This window comes from Corvus cornix, chromosome 4 (assembly GCF_000738735.6).
Source record: "Corvus cornix cornix isolate S_Up_H32 chromosome 4, ASM73873v5, whole genome shotgun sequence".
Taxonomy (NCBI): domain Eukaryota; kingdom Metazoa; phylum Chordata; class Aves; order Passeriformes; family Corvidae; genus Corvus; species Corvus cornix.
The window spans coordinates 46,381,380-46,400,980 of NC_046334.1; the positions used below are offsets into that span (position 1 = coordinate 46,381,380).

The 19,601-nt window shown below is 43.7% G+C and overlaps 2 protein-coding genes across 2 annotated transcripts in view; one reads left to right on the top strand and one right to left on the bottom strand.

Moving 5' to 3' along the window:
• SCFD2 (sec1 family domain containing 2) overlaps nucleotides 1-13,840 on the top strand; it is a 195,733-nt gene extending 181,893 nt beyond the window's left edge. The window contains 3 exon segments of the mRNA XM_010402156.3: nucleotides 3,150-3,284; nucleotides 8,047-8,166; nucleotides 12,154-13,840. Coding sequence (XP_010400458.2) covers nucleotides 3,150-3,284; nucleotides 8,047-8,166; nucleotides 12,154-12,246 — 348 coding nt within the window. The 3' untranslated portion in view covers nucleotides 12,247-13,840.
• Nucleotides 13,841-15,365: 1,525 nt separating this feature from the next.
• Nucleotides 15,366-19,258, bottom strand: RASL11B (RAS like family 11 member B). The gene is made up of 4 exons (XM_039551042.1): nucleotides 19,075-19,258; nucleotides 18,928-18,984; nucleotides 17,784-17,860; nucleotides 15,366-16,942 (listed from the first exon to the last, which is right to left on the bottom strand). Exons 1-4 carry the CDS (start codon nucleotides 19,196-19,198, stop codon nucleotides 16,475-16,477), a joined length of 726 nt encoding a protein of 241 aa, XP_039406976.1. The 5' UTR covers nucleotides 19,199-19,258; the 3' UTR covers nucleotides 15,366-16,474.
• Between the last annotated feature and the right edge of the window lie 343 nt (nucleotides 19,259-19,601).

Consider the following 19,601-nt stretch of genomic DNA (forward strand, 5'->3'; position numbering starts at 1 on the left):
AGCCGTGCAATGGATCTAGTTGCTTGAGTAGGACAAACCTTCTGCTGAGGGAAGTCCAGGAGATTTATAATAGTAGAAATAAGCAAGCAGTATGTGATTGTCCATGATACTTACAGCTCTCTAGAAATGGGCCTCTCTTTTGACTGGCAGATGTTGTGTGCAATCAGTTTAGCTCCTCAGAAGAGCTGGTGCCTGTGCTGTGACCATACCTGTGGGATATGCCCAGCCACTGCCCTGGAGGGATGTCTGCTGAGATAAAAGATTTTGCAATCGCCCAGCAGGACTCCCTGAAAAGGGAACCACTTGGGTCATGGTGAGGAAAGGTAGACCCACAATCCTTTGGGATACCCTATGCAGATTGTTCTGTAACCCATTGGTCCGTCCCAGACCCTCTGTAATCCATTGGTCCCCTTGCTGATCCCCTGTATCCCTATAAAAGAAGACCAATTCACCTCTGTAGAGAGAGAGCTCGTCCCTGGCCTCCCTTCGCCGGAGGGGACCCACAATAAAGCTCCCTTCGTGCGGAACCAGCCACACGGGCCTTCTCGTCTCTCTCTCTGGTCTGGCTTGGCCTGGAGGCTGCCCTGCAGAGCTGAGCTGGAATCACGAGCTGATATCACTAAAGAGCTGACAGCCTCTGCAAGGGCCCCTCTGCCAGCAGCTGAGAGGAAGACACCGGACCCCGGGAAGGCGATTCCTTTCGGGACCATCTCCCTGGACCGGTCATCTCTTCCTGGGTCACAGCCTCGGACCCCACCACCAGCTGTAATACATACCCATCCCCAGACCTGCTTAGTGCTATGGGAATGGGTTTAGCCCATAGGTACTTTTTTACTTTATCTGTTAAAAGCTGGGAAGCCTCCATTTCTTCTTAAGACTCATAAAAAGGTTTCTATGGATAAGTAACTGGGAATTGGATAGCCTCTTAGGACTTTTTGTAGCATTGTAGTTTGTATGTTTTACATAAAATGATATATGTTTTCATCAGGTTATCAAACTAGTTCATGTAGTGACCATGCAAGGACAGAATTTTGCCTGTTATTGAAACTACTTTCATTTTGATCTAGGTATATTTCTCCCTTCCTCCTTCCCTTCCTCCATTCCTTCTTCCATCCCTCACTCTCCTTTTCTCATTCTCTCTCTTTCTCTCCCTTTTTCTCTCTCTTCTCCCCTTTATAATCTTGTCAGGGTGTGTCCCATAGCTGTTGAGGTTTTCAACGGCTATTGAACACAATTTGTGCCTGCCAAAATTTAAAGTTGATAGAAGTTTCATTATGTGAGATAGAAACCAATGCAGCTGTTGGGGGTTGTACAAAAAAAAAATCCCTAAAAACTTGGTAGATTAATTTCAAGTCATATAAGATTTTTAGAAATATTTGAGACCATTATAGTTACAAAAGGTAGGTGATCAAACTGTCTGTATTTTAGTATCTGCATAGTCTGACTGGGTTGTTTTCAAGGGCACTGAGTTTTGGTGATGAAAATTCAGACATGCAAAATCATAGCACTTTTTTGACGTCTTTTGAATACATAGTTTTGTCTGAAGTCAGATGATATTTTTCCTTTAATTTTGTGGAGTAAGCCTCACTGTTAAACTCTGATTTGATCTCTGCTCCAAAAATATTTCATTCCTAATGTTTTTCTGTTCCTCATCTATGAAGATATTAAACAGAGTTTTATAAATAGGGCTTCATGCCTGCATGTGTATTTTCAAACAGTTGTTTATTGCGTGCCTAGATTTGACAGAAATCTTGACATGTTCTAAAAGATCCTGCAGCTCATGTCTGCTGTAATTTGCTTTGTTGGCTCAACTAAAAGTTATGCACATGTTGTGAGAAGAACTAGATGAGTTGTATAAATCTTTGTTGACAGGATTGTATTAAAAAACTGTAAGCTTTGTTTCTCACTCTAAAGTGTTGGATTAAAAACATTTCTTTAATGACTCCAGAAAATTTTAGTTTCAAGCCAAGTGGCTTGTGTTTTATTTTCCATCCATTTTTACTATTACCTTGCAAGATGTCTCTTGTAGATATCATCTTTACAAAACTAATGTCATTATGCTTGATTCCCCTAGGAAATCGCCCCTAAGGGGTGATATATGCTTGGGGTAGTCCCAAAGCCAAATAAATGTGCTAATTTTAAAGTTGCTCATTTTCTGAGATGGTTGCACTTATTGAAATGATCGTGGTTCTGTTGCAGTTTGGGCAAAGTTTAAAGCAGTAAAACAAAGCTCCATCTGTAAACCAAGTAAGCTTGAATTTTCATTAAAGATCTTTCCATTGGTCCCTAAAAGTTTTATCTTAAAAATTTTCTCAGGATGTCAGAGTGGTTTAAACCTTGGTATCAGAATGTGGAAATTATTAGGCTACTACTTCGTATTCAGCCTGGGTTTGTGGATCCTGAGAGGATACAAGGTTTATCCTTTGGGAATAGACCTTCCAGCATGTTGACCATTTGTACCTTTACATTTTCCACTTCTCCTAGCCCCTAACTTCTCTGAAGCTCTGACATTCATGACATTCATGATATTCAACCCCACAACGGTGGGGTTGTTTGGCCTGTTTTTCAGAAATCTTCCACAGGTGGAAGCGTTGTGGTGTGCCAAGGCCATGGAAGCTAAAGGACTAACAGGGACTCCTTAGCTCTGCTCTCCCATGAGGGACAAACAGGCAGGTTGGCCTCTTCCCTGCCCTGCTGATATCCAGACCTTAGTGAGGACGTGACACTTGGAGGAAGGCAGGAGTGGTCAATAAAAAAAAAAAAATTCCTGTTCAGATGTTTGTAAAATCCTTAAAAAGGGAATGAGATCTGGGTGCACAATGGGCGACAGAGTCTCATCCATATGGTTATCCATTTCTGTATTACCTCCAAAAAGATTCCATAGAAAGTAAAAGCCCCCTCTTTCTTCCTTGTCTCTCATAACTGATACAATACACATGGGGCAGAGTAAATGTGTGGCTCTCTTCCAGTCTTTTCAGTTTGAAGTTGTGCTGGTGCATGCCATCTGCAGTCAAGGTCACAAACTCTCTGAATGCTTTCATTTCTGGGATAGTTATTTCTGTAAGCTTTAATAGAAATAAAATGCTTAGAATTGTGGTTGCACTGAGTCTAAACAGGTTTACTCACAATGTGTTGTTCTCTTTGTTCAGGCTTCTTACAAACCTCTGCTGAAACAGGTAGTGGAAGAGATCTGTAATCCTGATCGGCCCGATCCTGTTGATATTGAGCATATGTCATCAGGCCTCACTGATCTCCTTAAAACTGGATTCAGTATGTTCATGAAGGTAAACCAGCCTTCCCAAGCTCATCTGTAAGATTTTCCTGAGGTCAGAGCATCATGCAGCAGTAGCTGATTTTATTATGCTGTTCAGCAGAACTTGAGGGGAGGTTAGGAGAGTTAAATCCTTGAAGGGGGACTGGGAATAGCTTGAGGTACTACACTGTAGGTACAGTGCGGACATGTAGCACCTGCTGAACAAAACAAGAGGAATGGAGCAGACTGAACATCTAAGTAAGGGTGATGGTGGACACCAAAATAAGGATGATATATCTGGGAAGAGACAATGTGGCTTTGCTAAAGGAAGTGCTAACTCACATAGCTTTTAGAGCTCTTCAGAGATACCCAACAAATAAATTGATGTGAGTGTCAGTTCATATTATCTACCTGGATTTCCAAAAGGCATTCCACATGGCACCTCATCAAAGGACTTTAAAGACACTCAGCAGCCTTCAGATAGGAGAGAAGTAAGTATGAACAATCTGGTCTCACACGGCATGAAGGAGGAGCTCTATATTCAATACCTTTTCTATAATTAGATATTGTTCAACTTGTACTGGGGAGGAAGGAAGCCCATTAGTTAGAAATTTCTTTGTGGATTCTCTTAGCATGTTTTAAGACAGTCATTCTACAAGAATTTACTCTGCTTTACAAATTAGCCCATGCTAAGTGTCCACTAAATATTTACAGAGTTGAAGTGTGGAGTAGCCAGCATGTTGTACATTCAGCCTTGTCTTACTGCATATCCTGAATTCTCTGTTGAAAACAGCCCCAGATTTACATCAAACCACATCAATACTATGGTAATGAGTACAGTACATTTCAGTACTGTGCCCAGTGTTTTTCTTTCAGTTTTACCACTATCACCCCTCAGCATAGAAGAGACATCAGCAAACTGTGCGAGGCAGTGGACACAAATTGCAGCAAGGGAAGTTTCAGTTTAATATAAGGGAAAAAATACCAACTGTAAGAGTGGTTAAGTCCAGAGAATTCTCCGTCTCTGAGATATTCAAAGGTTGGCCAAACAGAGCCCTGAGCAACCTGATACAATTTTGAAGTTGGCCCTGCTTTGGGCAGGGAGGTGAACTAGATGAGCTACAAAGACTCCTTCCAACTTGATTCTGTGATTCTACGGTAATAGAAAAGACAATTTTTTTTTTCTCTTTTGTGCAAATTCCTGCTAGACCTGCATTTAAAGTCAGGTGACAAAAATAGTTTTGACTGTTGTGTTGGTACTATTCTAGAACTCACTAACAGAATAACAAAGTTATTTTTCTGTTATTTCAAAGAAAGCTAGAATTGAGCACAAAATCAAGTAAGCCTAAAATCCGGTGCAAGAGAGAGACATAAATATATTCTGGCAATATGTATCTGTAAGCGCATCTTTCCTGGTAAAACAAACATCCTACTATAAAGAATATTTCAGAGATGAGCAAGTGAACTTTGTGTAGGATGAATATTTTGTAGGCATCATCACATACCTCACAAATATGTGTCCATGCTTGCTCCCTTGGTTTGTAGCCTGGCTTGCTGGCATGTGCTCAATTGTTGTGTGAATGGGTTTCTGACCAGCCTGTATTTCTGACACTATCACACCATCAGCATAGTAATTATTTTGTGAGCTTCCTTATTTTTGTTTCTTTCTCAATGCCTGAATATAAATACCAACTCACATAATAATACTTCGGTGATTGCCTCAGGTGTGTTAACTCAGGACAGACTTTTAAAGATAGCTCACATCCAGAAGTTGTTTGTCTGGCAGGTGTGTTTGTTTTGAAGCTAAGGGATGGTGAAGGGAAAAAGCCCCCCTGCGTCAAGGACTCCTCTTTTGGCTGCTTTAAAACATAAAACACATGGGTTTTTATGATCTGAGCTTGCTGTTATTGATAACAAGTGCCCTGCACAGAAGGCCAGTTTCTGGTGATTGGCGTGTTTTCCTTTTTCCAGTTATTCAGCTAAATTAATTGGTTTTTGGTTGGTCACAAATACCAGAATCATCAGTGCTGCTGTCCTTATTGGGTGAGTTACAGAACAATAACAGTTGTTTTTGCTGACTTTCCTCAGAGAAAAAAACTGTGGTTTTTGAGCTGCCATGAGCCGTGAGAACATACCTGTCCTCTCATGCCTTCCTGTTTCAGTTTTAGAGTTTTATTGACCACTGCCACCCTGTTTTCCCACCTCCTCCCCTCTCTCTCCTCCATGCAGACACGTGCACTGGCAAAGAGCTCTCTGACCATCAGCATCCCAGCATACCCTGTACGGTGAGCTCAGAGCTGGAGGGAAGGCACTGATGTCCTGCTGGGACACTCTGCTGGCTCAGGGCACCATCCCCACTTCCTCTGGGCTCTTTCACTTCAACGTAATGGTTTTGAGGGGTTTTTGGTTAATCCTTCTAATTGCCTGAGGCAGCTCTCCGAATTTTTTTTAACATTTGGCATTTTGAGTTGAAGGTGAATTTCACTCAGGGATTTTTGCAAAATTCAGGTTTCACAGTAAATTCAGAGGCTGTGGAAATGTCCCAAATTAACCAAACTGTAGAAGGATCCCAGAAGATATACATTGCCTTTGTTGCAATCTATTTCAGTTCTTCTCTATCACTGAAATGAGTTGTGTTTAGCTACACACAGCCAGTTCCTTCCAAAGAGAGAGTCTTGGGTGGTTGTATTATCAAACAAACAAACAAAAAAAATTGGCAGAAACTTGCATTCTTAACACAGCCAAGTATTTTGTACCCAAAGTATTGTCCTCCTTCAAAATACTTACACATAGCATAACAAAATTACAGATTCCAAGGCCCTGTTCATTTCTGTTTTAATTTAATTTAGAGTTTGCATGACTAATAGTATTTTTAATATGCATTTCTGGAATTTGTGGTTTGAACTTTAGTCTTCTGAAAAATAGTAAGTTTTATATAGGCACCATGTGTTTGGATCTAGGTTTATTTTGACTGAAGGAAATTATTTGTTAGGACATTTTTTCTTTAGCATTACCCTGAAAGCTTGTGTTTTCTGATTCCTATACTGGGTGTCCTTTCAGTGTGCCCAATGTTCTGCATGCATGTTTATCATGAGTTTGTTTTTGCTAGGAGGGATATTAAGAATCATAGAATCACAGAATCACAGAATCACAGAATGTTCTGAGCTGGAAGGATCCCACAAGGATCATCAAGTCCAGCTCCTGGCCCTGCACAACACCATTCCCAATTATCACACCATGTGCCCAAGAGTATTATACAGGCAGGCACGGTGCTGTGACCACTTTCGTGGCAAGCCTGTTCCAGTGCCCTGGAATTGTGGTGTATATGCTATCTGTGCCATCAGCTCGATGAAGATGGCCAGCAAAGTGGGTGTGAGTTAGAGAATAAATACCCAGTATGCAAATACTCAGCTCACTAATACATCTCTCTAAGGCTTTTGTACTAGTTTCAGACTCTCAGGAATTCAAGAGCTCCTTGCCTGGGGAGCAGCATTGAACAGGGAGCCCCATGTAATCAAAGCCAGCTAGCCTGGAGAGAGAACATGCCATCTCCCTGTGCTAGCTTCAAAAGGAAGAGTCCTTGCTGAAGGTTACCAGGCAGAAAGCCTTCAGGATGAAAAAGTGCCAAAAGACTAAATATAGCAAAGCCACAATAAGGAGAAGAAGAAGAGCTGTTCCTCCAGGAGCTGGAGCCACAAGGATCAAAGAAATCTGCTGTGGTGGGGAAAGCAAAAGAACCCTGCTCTGCCCAAACATGGTTGACATCACTTTCATTCTGTCAAGTGAATGCTGTTAAAAGCCTATGCTCATGCAAGGAAAGGAGGTGGAGAGTCTAAAAAGGAATTAAACTATTTTGTCACTTTTCAGAGCCAAGCATTTGGAGTGTTTCATGCTCCAGGGTGATGTGACAAGAGCAATGGCATGGGCTCTGTTGACATCCTCCCAAAGACTGGATCAAGGTAGTGTCAGGGGAGTGTGTTTTCTCAAGAAGGAAACAGTTTGCTAGGAAACAGCAAAGTTTCATCAAACTTCTAGAAGTGGCTAAGAGGAAACTGAGGTAAAGCATCACCTTCACATTTAAAATTATAATGCAGTTTTATAAAGTCTTAACTGAAGTGGGATGTTTGTGCCATTTTAAAGATAACTGGAGAAAAATGAAACAAGTATTTTCTTGGAGCTAAAGTTTCTCTATATTAGTTACAAGGCTCTCATAGAAGCATTGAAAACTCTGAATTGAAACAAGCTAGAAACTGAGTTTAGACTATAATGGATCTGATTTATTTTTACTGGATGAATTGTAAAAGATTATTCACTGCACCGGTGAAAACACATTGCATAAAATTCTTTTCCATGTTGACCTCAGGCAGGGATTCTAGCATGTTTAGGCTGGACTCCTTGCTTCTACTGGGTAGTAATTTACCCCTCATTCCTTAAAGTCTCCTGTGCATGTGTATCCAAAGTAAACATCCACCCAAGTACTCTCCTCCCACTCTGGGAAAGGGAGGAAAGTAAGGAAGAAGGAATGGAGGGAGAAACCCTGAGACTTCAGGAGAAACTCCCATAGGTTTCAATGGAATCCATGGAGACTTTATTTCCCTGGAAACAGTTAATTAGTTCTAACTGGGCATCACCCCCATTGATTTCCCTCTCAGCTGCTACAGCATTCCATGAATATTTCTTTCTGAGCTTCCTCTTTGCTCTTCCTCTAGCCACTCAGGGAGCTGATCGCTGATAATCCATAGGCTTGGACCTGGGTGAAGCAAGTACAAATAATGCTTTCCTTCGTTTTACAGGTGAATCGCCCTCACCCTGGTGATCATCCTCTTCTGATCATCTTTATGGTTGGTGGAGTGTCAGTCTCTGAGGTCAAAATGGTGAAGGATTTGGTAGCAACACGCAAACCTGGTACCCAGGTAAAAACAGCTCTAAACTTACAGTTCCTATCCAAACAAAAACTAAGAAAATTCATCAAATAGTGTTCCCTATAGCACTGGTACCAAACCTACAGAAAGCCACAGCCAGATGGGCAGAAATGATGTTAGGGTTTTGCTGTGAAACATCCATTGGCAACAAGTATTCAGGCACCAAGGATCTGTTTTTTCACATGTTGTAGTCAGCAATGAAAGTTCAAACTCAGGTTGGAGAGTTCAGAACAGACTGGCATTAATTTGAAGTAGCTTTCATCATGTCTCAAAAGATTAGTGTCTTTGTATTCTTTATAAACAGAAACATTTGCTGTCCGAAAAGCTACAGGCTCCCTGGCAGTCCACTACGGGACATAGCGCAGGGATACTCAGGAGTCTGGGTACCACCTAGTGACTTATGAGGGGTAATCCTGCAGGCACGCCAACTAGCAAGGGTGAGGAGCAAAATAAATTAACCTGGATACAGCTGTACTTTTCCTGTGTCTGGCCAGGTGTCTCTGATAGATACCTGACCACTAGACTTTAAGTAGCCTGAAGCAGGTGATGTGGAGAAAGCCTCAAGTCTCTGCGTCCTTTGAATGTGCTGTTGGACTCCTGGAAGAAGGATGGTTCCCACAGTGAAGCTTCAGTAATGTCCATGTGGCTGGTCTTTGCCTCATCCACTTTCTGGCAGCAGAACTTGACTACAGTAGCTGTCATCTGAATGGAGGAGGGAGAGGAGGAGGATAGGTGAGCTCTGGTGGCACCTGAGATGTTAAAAATTGTCATTAATTGTGGAGGACCAATCAGGTGTGTGTTGAGTACTGCAGATACACAGGGTAATACAAGAACTCTAAAGTGCTGTGTAACCAGCTGCATCATAAACATAACTCTAGTTTCCAGGGTGGCTTGTAAACATCTTGTTTTCAATTCCTATGGAATGCAGTTGTGATTAGTGAGAAATCATTAGCAAAACAGAGCCAACCAAAGGCAGAGCAGCCCCTCAGTTTGACATGTGTTTTCCGTGTTCCAGTTGTCTTTGCAAGGCAGTCTCAAGCAGTGTTTTGTAAGGTGGAGCACCATTTTAGCGGTGGTTTTTTTTGATCTGATAACACGATTCTTTCCTATTAACCTACTGGTAATCTCCTCAAAATAGCAAATTAAATTTTCCCTCTTGGAGGGGAATTGAGTTGTGACATACTGATGGACAAGTTAATCCACACACACAATGTATTAAGACACCCTGAAAGATAAACAGAGGGTTAACATCTGAGTTGGTTTAGAACTATGCAGGGAGATTTTCAACTGGCTTTCTAGAGGGACTTAAGGCTTGACAGTGGTGACATGGGATCTGGTGTTGCTTTGCTTTGGCTTAACCCTGGCAGCAGGTCACCCTCTGAGGCAGATTCCTAAAGCATTTTAAGCTTTTACTGCATCTTGCCTTTTATCCAAATGTGCTGTGTTAGAGGTGAAAGGACTTCGGGGGAGAGGCGGGAGGAGGAAGAGAAAGAAGAAACTAAGCAGTTGTGCGAGTGTCTCACCAAAAAAAAGTTTGTAAGTTTGTTGGATTTACCTGGATTTCTGCACTATAGCTGTGAATATGCACCACCTGTTTAGGATTATTCTCTTTTCAAAAAGCCAGGCATTTATCTAACTCAAGCCAGGGTTTAACAGAGCCTTTTTTTGCTGTTCAGGCAATCAGGTTCAGGCTTCAGGGAAACACTGGCCTTCCAAGTCCCTTCCAGTCAAAGAAAGCACTAACATTTATACTAATTACTGGCTCTTGGAAAAATGCAGAAATGTGTAAGTACAAAAACTGAATAAAGTAACTGAAGAAAAACTGACAGGATGCACTGATTACTTCAGCAACTGTTTGGAGTTTAGGCAAATGACATTTAAATGTGGAATAAGAGACACATGTTTCCATCCACAGAACAGTTCTGCATCTGAATGTGAACAACAATTTTATTTCTCATGGAGAAGCACAAAGGAATACAGTGTTTCCTATGCACCATTTGGTTTTGGATGGTGGCAAATAGCTCCCCATAACTAGTGAGAAGTATCCTATTTTTGAAGGAAGAAATTACTTCTCTTATTCTGCTTTAATCAGGAGAGTAATAAAGGGGAGAGAGCATGAGAGAATATTTCCCCCTCCCTTCTCCCGGCATGCACTACCATCTATGTGGTTGTGGCTGAGGTAGGCAGACTGATAAACTCTTTCAGAGGCACCTTTAGATGTTAGCTGCATCCTTCCCTGCCTTCTGCTGGGGGAAGACTTCCCATTGGATTTCAGTGGGTCAGGATAGGAGCTCCTGGCTCTTCCACCTTGGCTGCACTAGGAGGGGTAGCCCTTCAGGTGAAGCATGAAAGACAGGCACGGTGTAAGACAGGCACAGAGTACGAAACAAGGAGAAGGACTGTCCTGAAGAGAGCTGCCTGGAGAAGAGATGGACATTACTTATCAGGGCAATTCCCCTCTTCTCTGTAAAAAGGAAAAAACAAACATTCACATTTATCCCCCTCAATGAGCCCTTGGAGATACTGGAGGGAAAGGAGAGAAGTCCTGCTGTATTCAGCAGCATCTTTTCTGAGACATAAAAGTTGCAGATCTCAGTTTTCTCTCTGGGCTTGCTATTAGTTGCACAAATCCCCTGAGGGTTCAGTGGTAGGACTCCAAGAAGAAATTGCTTTTATCTGTCAATGGCTATTGTTGATGTTTGGCTTGTACACTCAAAAAACTTCGGTAACGTGTCCCTTCGTGTTTTTCAGAGTTAAGCTGCGTGATAACAAGATGAGCACATACTGTGCTGTAGTCTAAGTCTCATGTAACATAAGTAAGACAGTGTCAGCCTTTGGCATCTACAAGTTACAGAGAGTTTTTCAGGCTCACGAAGGAAGAGATAATCAGTGTCAGTTTGCTGCAGATTGTGTGGGAGGACAAGGGAAGAGGAGAAGTGAGGGGGAAGCTATCACCAATACAGAAGGGATCCTTTCAGTATCTGAAGTGAAAAGATGTATGAAAGAACAACAAAAAAAGTTGAAATGCAGCATTACCACATACTTTAGCCATGTGATGGACAGCATTTGATAGATGCTGCAATAAATGGACACACAGACATACTCTGTTGTTGATGTTTGTACTTCCTCTCCTTGACTTTGCGCTGAAGAAGCAAATTCATTTTCAAGTGGGCTAGTATGATTAAATCTGCCCCCAGATCCCTGCCTGCAATCCTGACCCTATGGACACTGCTAAGCTTGCGGCTCAGTAAGAGCAGTGTCCTATGATTTTGACCCTGAGATAGCTCCTCACAGCAAGAGTGTACACGCTCAGTCCTGGATGATAGCTTTGCCCTATCACAACACCTAAATTATATACTTATTATATATTAGGAAAACAGATACCTGGACCCAGCAGGATGTGTATCATGGTTGTAGTGAGTGATGGTTTCATTCATCAGACCCATCTGGGATTAAAAACTGGAAGAAACCAAAGTGATAACATCTGACACTGCTCAAGGTTGAGCTTGATGTGCAGAACAGCCTGTGCCTGGTCTGAGGAGACGTTTCTGAACAGGGAGTCTGGCTCCCTGCAGCAGGCACTTTTGTGGTGCTCACCTTACCTTCAGCTGAGAGGAAACAGGCATCACTCAAATCTGTGCTATAGGAGAGGAAACCACTGCTTCATCAGCTGATGCCTCGCAGTAAACCCAGTGGCAGTCACAATAAATCACAAGGTAAGATGTGGGTAGAAATGTGTCAAAGCACACATTCATTAAGCATACAATGCTACCAGTCATTATGCTCCTTAAAGCAATTTAACTACAGTTATTAGCGAGCAGACAGTTTCACTGGACAAGTTGTATTGCCCTGTCAGTAAACACCAGAAGCAGACAGCCTGCCTAGAGCTGGGTAAAAAACAGTTACTATCTATGGCTCATTAGTACTATCTCAGTCCCTTCCAGTTTGACTTGTTGTTTCTTGTTCCCCTTTTTTCAGGTAATTGTGCTCTCCTCTGTACTCCTGACACCACATAGTGCCGTTGAGTTGCTGTTTGCCCCAGACCGTCTCCAGCCTGATGCTCATATCTGATGGGGAAGGCTGTGGAGGAGTGAGTGCCTTGCCTGGAAACATCAAATCCCTTCTCTGTCAGTCTTCTCAAGAGACCTTCAAAAACTGTCATGTCACCTGCTGCAGTAAGATCTCCAGGTGAAACAGCTGGGTATCTGGCTGCAAGGGAACATCTGCAGCTCGTGGGCAGCTCTTCAAAATGGTCCAGTTGTCCAGCAACAAATCTCCCCTCCTTAACAATAGCACTGTGCAGTGCTGAATCACTCCCAGGCTCACTCAGCGTGGTGAGGGTGATTGTTCATAACAATTCCCTAGAAAAGGAGCAGCTGAGGACCAGGTGATGCACAATTTGCACTCCCCAAGCAGTACCTTTTCCTGATGGTTTTCCTGGGTTTGCAGCTGGTGGGAAATGCTGCTGAAGGAGGGAGAGGCTAGCAAAATCCACCCTCTGACGTGCTACCTTGCAAAACGTGTGCCTTACACAATGTGAACAGTCTCTACTCTTACTTTGTCCCTCACTCCAGAGAGATCATGGAACAGCAGCCCTGATTTAGCTGGCACAGCAGCTCCCTGTCTGGTGATGCTCTTTCAGCAGGACTGTTAGAGACAGGGAAGCAGAGAGCCAGACTCAGGGGCTGGGTTACATGGCTGCTTCTCTCTAAGCTTTCCATTTCCTGCTCTAGTTTCTCCACCCACAGTCCCAGAAGAAAAGACTGTTTCTGATGGCACACTTCTCTGTAGATTTACACAGGAGGCCATATGGGCTGTGATGGTTTGATGATAACCCCAAAAGAATCCTCCCCTCACATGCATTTAAAAAAGAAAAAGAAAGAAAGGGGGGAAAAAAAAGGGCATGATCCCATTTTCAAGGGGCCCCAGCACAGATTCTTTCTTGAGCTAGATTTCTGAGCAGCGTGATTAAAGAACAGCTTTTATTTTTAATTTATAATCATGAAAGAACTGCAATCAAATTCAGTTATGTAATTTTTCTTTATAAAACTTTGCTACAATCTGTGATGTAAGAGCAGCAGCCAATAGAGATTTTAATTGCATATAGCACTGAGGTTTCCAAATTGCAACATGAAATGGTGGAGCTCTAAAGCTGCATCCTCTTGCTTCATCCACGTAATGCTACGACTACAGCCTACACTGAGATGAGAACGTGAAATTAAGTGACATTCACTCTATCATAGCATTCTTTATTATGCCAAAGGAGTAGATTAAATGGGAAGTAGTTTTTTAAATTTTGTTCACTAGCTAGCATTAGTTCTCCTAAATGTTTATGATGGTCTTCAGAAAAGGGTGCATTTTGGTTTAAGTTCAATTTTGAGTGGCTGGAAGGAAACAATGGACTGATTATAAAGCATGGACAATGTCGTCTCTGTGGAAGAGAAATTTGTAAGAATGACTATAGAATGGAACTTTGTGCTATAAAAAATGAGAAATGCTATGAGATTGCAATATTAAAACCTCAAGGAATAGTTTGAATAGAGCAACTGGAAAGCAAGTAGCTGGTCTCTTGGGTTTTCTGTCATCCTGTACTGTTCAGTCTTCTTTAGAATATGGTTGTTTCATAAATTCTATAACCAATAAAGCAATGCTCTTACAATGCCAAGCCTGATTTGTCGTCTTCTTTTTTCCTAGTATGCAGAGCCACACATGCCAGAACTGCATATTCCTGCAACCCTTTTTTCTTTTGCATTATTTGATTGCCCCTAGGAACCTAGACCTTCTGTCTTGGGAGGTGTCCTAGAACATTTCCTACACGCTGCTCGTAGCGGAAAGGCTTGCCTGTGTCCAGTGGCCATTGCTGAGCTCAGGTGCTCACACCTCTGAGGTGCTGCTGCTTTCCTGAGCTGGTGGAGGCTGCCAGTTGTGGTCTGCACTCCCTCACCCCTCTTTCATCAAATGCTCTCAGGTCTCTGACTTGGCCATCTACAGACCTACTGTATAGAGAAGGCAGGGGGTGAGTCTAAGCAGACACTGGTGATCTTGCACTTCCTCTGGGTCAAGTAGCTCCTTTGACTGAGACAGAGACTAGTTTTCCAGGCGCACACACTCTTTGGAGGAATATTCTCAGCCACTGGGGCCACAGCTGTGGTAAGTGATGCTGGAACTTAGCCACCATCTCATACTTAAGTACTTCGAGACCAAAAGTACAGTGGAGTCTTTCCAGTGGCCCTAGTGCAATAGTAAGCTTATTCGTAGGCAATAGCTGTAGCAGCTACATGGCACCTGTGCTTGGGGAAAAGGTCAAGGGATAAGGGATCTCCTGTCAGTTCCATATGAGTAGAAACAGCACAGAAGAGATTTGCAAGGGCAGGTGCAGGACCACATCAAGGAGTGTCTGAGTCCTCTGCCTGCAACACGAAGCAATACTCAAAATGTACAGAGGAGAAAACATAAAGCCACCCTTGGGAAATTGGTTTACTTCTCTATTAATAAGCTAAGCACTATTTGGTATAAGCTCAGAGTGGAAGGGCAAGCTCAGTTTTGTTTGCAACTCCAATCCTAAGTCACTTGGCAAGTAAATCATGGTCCAAAAGATTATCATCAGCAGGACCCTGTCAGAGTTTCCCTGCACCATTTATTGCATCTGTGTGCTAACCAGGTGAGCCTGTATGGCCATCAGCCTAGTCCCAGCACAAACATCCTCCTCAGGAAGTTTTTTTAGTAAAGCTACTTTAAACATGAAAGAGGTAGTTGACCTGCAATTTGATTAAGTTCTTCCTTGTGATACAGCTCAAAACATATATATTCTCTTTTTTTTAAGAAAGTGGCAGTCACTTACAATTCATGGTCTTCCAGGTTTTGACCTACCTCACACCCTTCCTTTCTTACAAGAGAGAAATACCAAAGTATTTTTGACAAGTGGAAATGAAGAATCCCATTTTAATTTGAAAGGTCTTTGCCTTATTCAGCTCCTCTCCTAAAAGAATTTCTTAAAAAGAAGTTGTAAAGCAGTTGTGAGAGCTCCCCCGCTGTGGTTTATGCTAATAAAGCAACAGCACAGGCAGGAAAGGACACCTTGCTGTTTCTGCAGTGTATGCTAACTACCTTGAGAAAGCTATTACTTTGTCTCAACATTTCACTGGTTGTTACTCCTTGTTTCTCACCCCCAAAGAACACACAAGGAAACATGCAATTCAAAAATTTAATGTACCGGGCAGTAAGAATGAAAAGTCCACTCCCTAGAAGGAGTATCTGTACACAAAATAAATAAGTTACAGTTTAAACAAAAGCACGACTGGCTTTTTAAAGTGCATGTGTATAAGGCCCTTAGGCTCTCAACTCCATTGGCTCAATATTAAAAAAAAAATTTAGTATTTATATAAATCTGCCATGTGTTTAAGAATGAAGAGGGTCTGGCTCAGCTCAGAACAAGCCATCAGCTTCATTGCCTGGAGCCAGCCATGCTTCACACCTTTTGTTCTTTTTGTGCCTGCTGCATACAGGAGAGAGAGAAAAGTCTTAGAATGGCATCTGTAATAGACTATCACTCCAACTCCACACTCATTCCTCAGAAACTCCATGTTGGATCATTTAGTCTGGAAAGTACTTTTTTCAGACAGTAAAAGAGTTGTTTGTAATTAGATAGGTTTACACCCTGTGGACAATAGCTTTGCATACAAAGAGTCTGGTCAAGTTGTCAGCAATAACATTAGTAAAAAATAAAGGACCATTGTTTACAGTCTTGATGCTCAGTCCTGTCCACTTATTTTACTCTTATTTTTACAGAACCATTTGATGTATGCTTATTTGTTTTGAAATACACAAAAAAACAGTTCTACTGTGCAATAAAATTAAACAGTTGCATCATGCTGTCCTTCATCCATGTGAGAACAAAACTTAAGTGGTTACTTCTGAACAGGGACCTGCAGTTCAGGGCATTTCCCTGCTCAAGTTGAGTTACAGCAAAAAGGTTGTTTCTGCACAAATGAAAGCCAAATCTGTCCAACTTGGGAAAAGGCAAATTGTTTCATTTACTAAAAAGTTCCCTTTCCAAATGAAAATACCTATTTAGCAAGTGACATCCTAGAACTATTTTTCAGGAGGTTTTGGGTTTTTTTTTTTCTTCTCCTAATCTGATACTGTTCCTTTTTTAAGCAACTGCTTAAAGACTACTACCATGCAAAAGGCTACTCAAACCATCCTCCTTTCACAATGCCTTGGATTCTACATGTGCCAGTGTTAAACACCCCAGGTTTCAATCTCAAGCTAAACATTGGATAGACCAAGGGCTGTGCTGTCAAACAGAAGTGACAGTCCTCACTTTGGCAGACAAAGCTTGCTTAAACCTTCTCTTCAGATCCTGCATGTTGGGTGACTTTGGCCGTGGAATAAGAGAGGTTCTCCTCCTCTCAGGGGTGCTGGTTATTTGCTGTTTATTGACTTCTTTACAGAGGAGATGGAAGGCATTGAAGACGTTGTTATAGTTTTCACTGACAGATACTTCATAGAAAGTACAGCCCAGCATATTGGCCAGCTGAAGTCCCTGCTGAGGCTCCACCTCTTTGATATGCAAGAGATCAGCTTTGTTTGCCACGATGACAACAGGGACCATGTTCCCTGGATGCAGCTGTCGAACATGATGGTAAAGGTGACTGAGTAGTTCAAAGCTCTTGTAGTCAGTGATGGAGAAAACAATCACCAGGGCATCTGCCCAGCGAATGCATCTCTTCAGCTGCTCATTACAATCCAGACTGTGTTCATGGATCTGAAAAATGAATGGTCTCAAATTAGATAGCTGAAGTCATAAAAGATTAAAGGAACCTGTCTTCAAGAGTCTGTAAAGCCAAATAGCATTTTACAGCTTCAGACATATATTTGGATTTCACATAGTAAGTATGAACTTAATCTGAGCGTAGCGAATAAACGCAGATGTTGATTCAGCTGCAAAAAGCTGGAATTTAACACTGGAGTTTGCAATACTCAAATGGAAAATTGACCTGAGTAGTTCTGCATGCAGAGAAAGACTTTGTAGTTCCACAGAATGGGAAATTAACTGGCTAGACAGTAAGTCTGGGGAAGCAAAGATATGAGCTGGAAGCATTTAGTCCTGGAGTGTTGCCCGGTTCAAAAAGGCAACAATCCAGCATTACTCAGGTCTATACATTCAAAACTTTAACTTGTGACACACTAATAAGCACAGCCACAATGTAGCAGACTTTACTTTGTCATACATATTTATGAAGCTTGTTGGGCAGTGGTCATGACATTTGTTTTCACATATACCATATTTCACATATACCAGTTTGAATTGTTTCTGGGTTTGTGCCTGATGTTCCCAGTATACAGGAATGAGGCACTTCAGTAATTCAGCTGCTCAAAAGTAATGGGCCTCCAATGAACAAATGATTCATTGAAACAGTCTCTCAACACAGCTGGCTTGACTGGTTAAAACACAAGTTACCACCTCTCCCACACAGAACACCAAACTCTGAAATGGACAGCAAAATGTTTTACAGAAAGACCATAAAAAGATGCTGCACAGAGGGATGCAAGCACACGAACAATTAGAACTACTCTGGTAAACTACATGGTCGCATCTAGCTTACCTGAACTCCTGGAGTATCTTGCACTTGGATGGCCAACATCTCTCCATCTACCTGGATGTGCCTGCTGTAGAGATTACCTGACAAGAACACCAACAGGTTCACAAGTACAGTCACCACTCTACAGACAAATGTTGCTTCTGCTGCCCATTAGTTGTCTAGGGAAAGTCATATCATCACTCATGAAGCAAGAAACCAGTGTTATAAGCTTTTGGGGTGTTAACAATATTTATGATATTACTAGAAGCCTGGGATTAAATAATGAATTGACTTGTATGGAAGCTGGGCATTAAATAGTAGGCAACTTGGAACTTCATCACTCTAAGACTGTCTTAGATTGAATGATAATGGTAAGAGGGCAAAATAGCCAGCTTTTATCATATAGAAAAGCAGTTTTCTTGTCATTTAGTATTTCCACAATTTAGTGCAGCTCCCTGTTAGCTGGCCTGTAAGGTTTTCTGGGTTGATTGGATTTTTTTTTTCATTTCTTTGGCTTTTTCAAGTTATTTCCTTAACAGAAGACGGTATATTTTACACCGGCATTAGTTTAGACTCTGCACTGTACTCACTGAATGATATACGTAATATCACCTCTCCGTTTCCCCCTTTTAGCTAGCCCTGCCTAGCCCACGTAGCTGCTGGCACTCAGTTTGCAAAAAAACAATACAACAGTAGGTTTACAGAATGTTTTCCTGTTTTAGCTAAAAGACTCCTTCAAAAAAGGGGCACTTTCACCACATAAAGTGAATTGTGTCAGGGACCTGCAGTACAACCCACCTCTAGAGCTGCTGTGATCACAAATCGCATGTGGCTGTGCCTGGCGTGCCCCTTTCCGAAGGCTGCGAGCAGACCGGGGAGGGAACCGGCTCTCAGGGAGGCAGCAGCCGCGGAACCCCGGGGATTCGGGCCGCTGACAGCACCTGCCGAGCGCCCCGGGGGGAGCGAGCTCTTCCCTTCCCACCTGCGCCTCGGCTCAGCGCTGGGGTCTGCACACTCTCTCTCAGGGCTTGCACCCCGCGCCCACCAGCCCGGGCACCCTCAGGGCAGGCACCGCCGGCGGCAAAGCGGCCGCGCTGCCCCCGCCCCGCGGTACCCCCTGCCCGACCTCCATCCCGGCGGGAACAAAGCCGCGCCGCCGCTCGCCTACCTGCGTTCCGCTCGTAGTCGCCGATGAACCGCCGGGTGAGGAACCGCACCACGAGCGCTGCGGGCAGGCACAGACAGGCACCATTAGCCGCGCTCCGCCGCCGCCAGCCCCCCCCACCCGCCTCGGCCCGACCGCTGCCCCCCTCACCTGTCTTGCCCACGCCGCTGCCCCCCACCACCGCGATCTTGACGAGGCGGGGCCGGGCGGTGGCGGGGCCGTCGCCGCCGGGCGCGCACTCGGCGATGGTGCACATGCTCTGCGTCAGGCGCATCCCGCTCCGCGACCCGCGCCCGCCGCTGCCGCCGCCGCGCCCCCGGCCCTTTTCTCGCCCCCGCGTCCCGCCCCGGCCCCCGGCGGCCACTCAGAGCGCCCGAACACCGCCCCGCCACGCCCCGGAACGCACCCCGAGACACGCCCCGAGCCGCGTCCCGCCCCTGCCGGGCAGGGGGAGCGGCTGAGGGGGCGCGGCGGGGCGGCGGCGCCCGCGCCTCGGGAGGGCTGGGTGGGGAAGGCTGTCAGAAGTGAGGAGTCTGTCTCTGTGTGACCTCCCTGCTCTTCGCGGGTCAAACACCCGCAGCACCGTAACGGCGACGGATCGATTTCCGAAGATCTCAGCGCCGTCTTCTCCCAAAATCCCGCCAGGCTGACTGAAACGCGCGCGGCGTCCGTAGAGG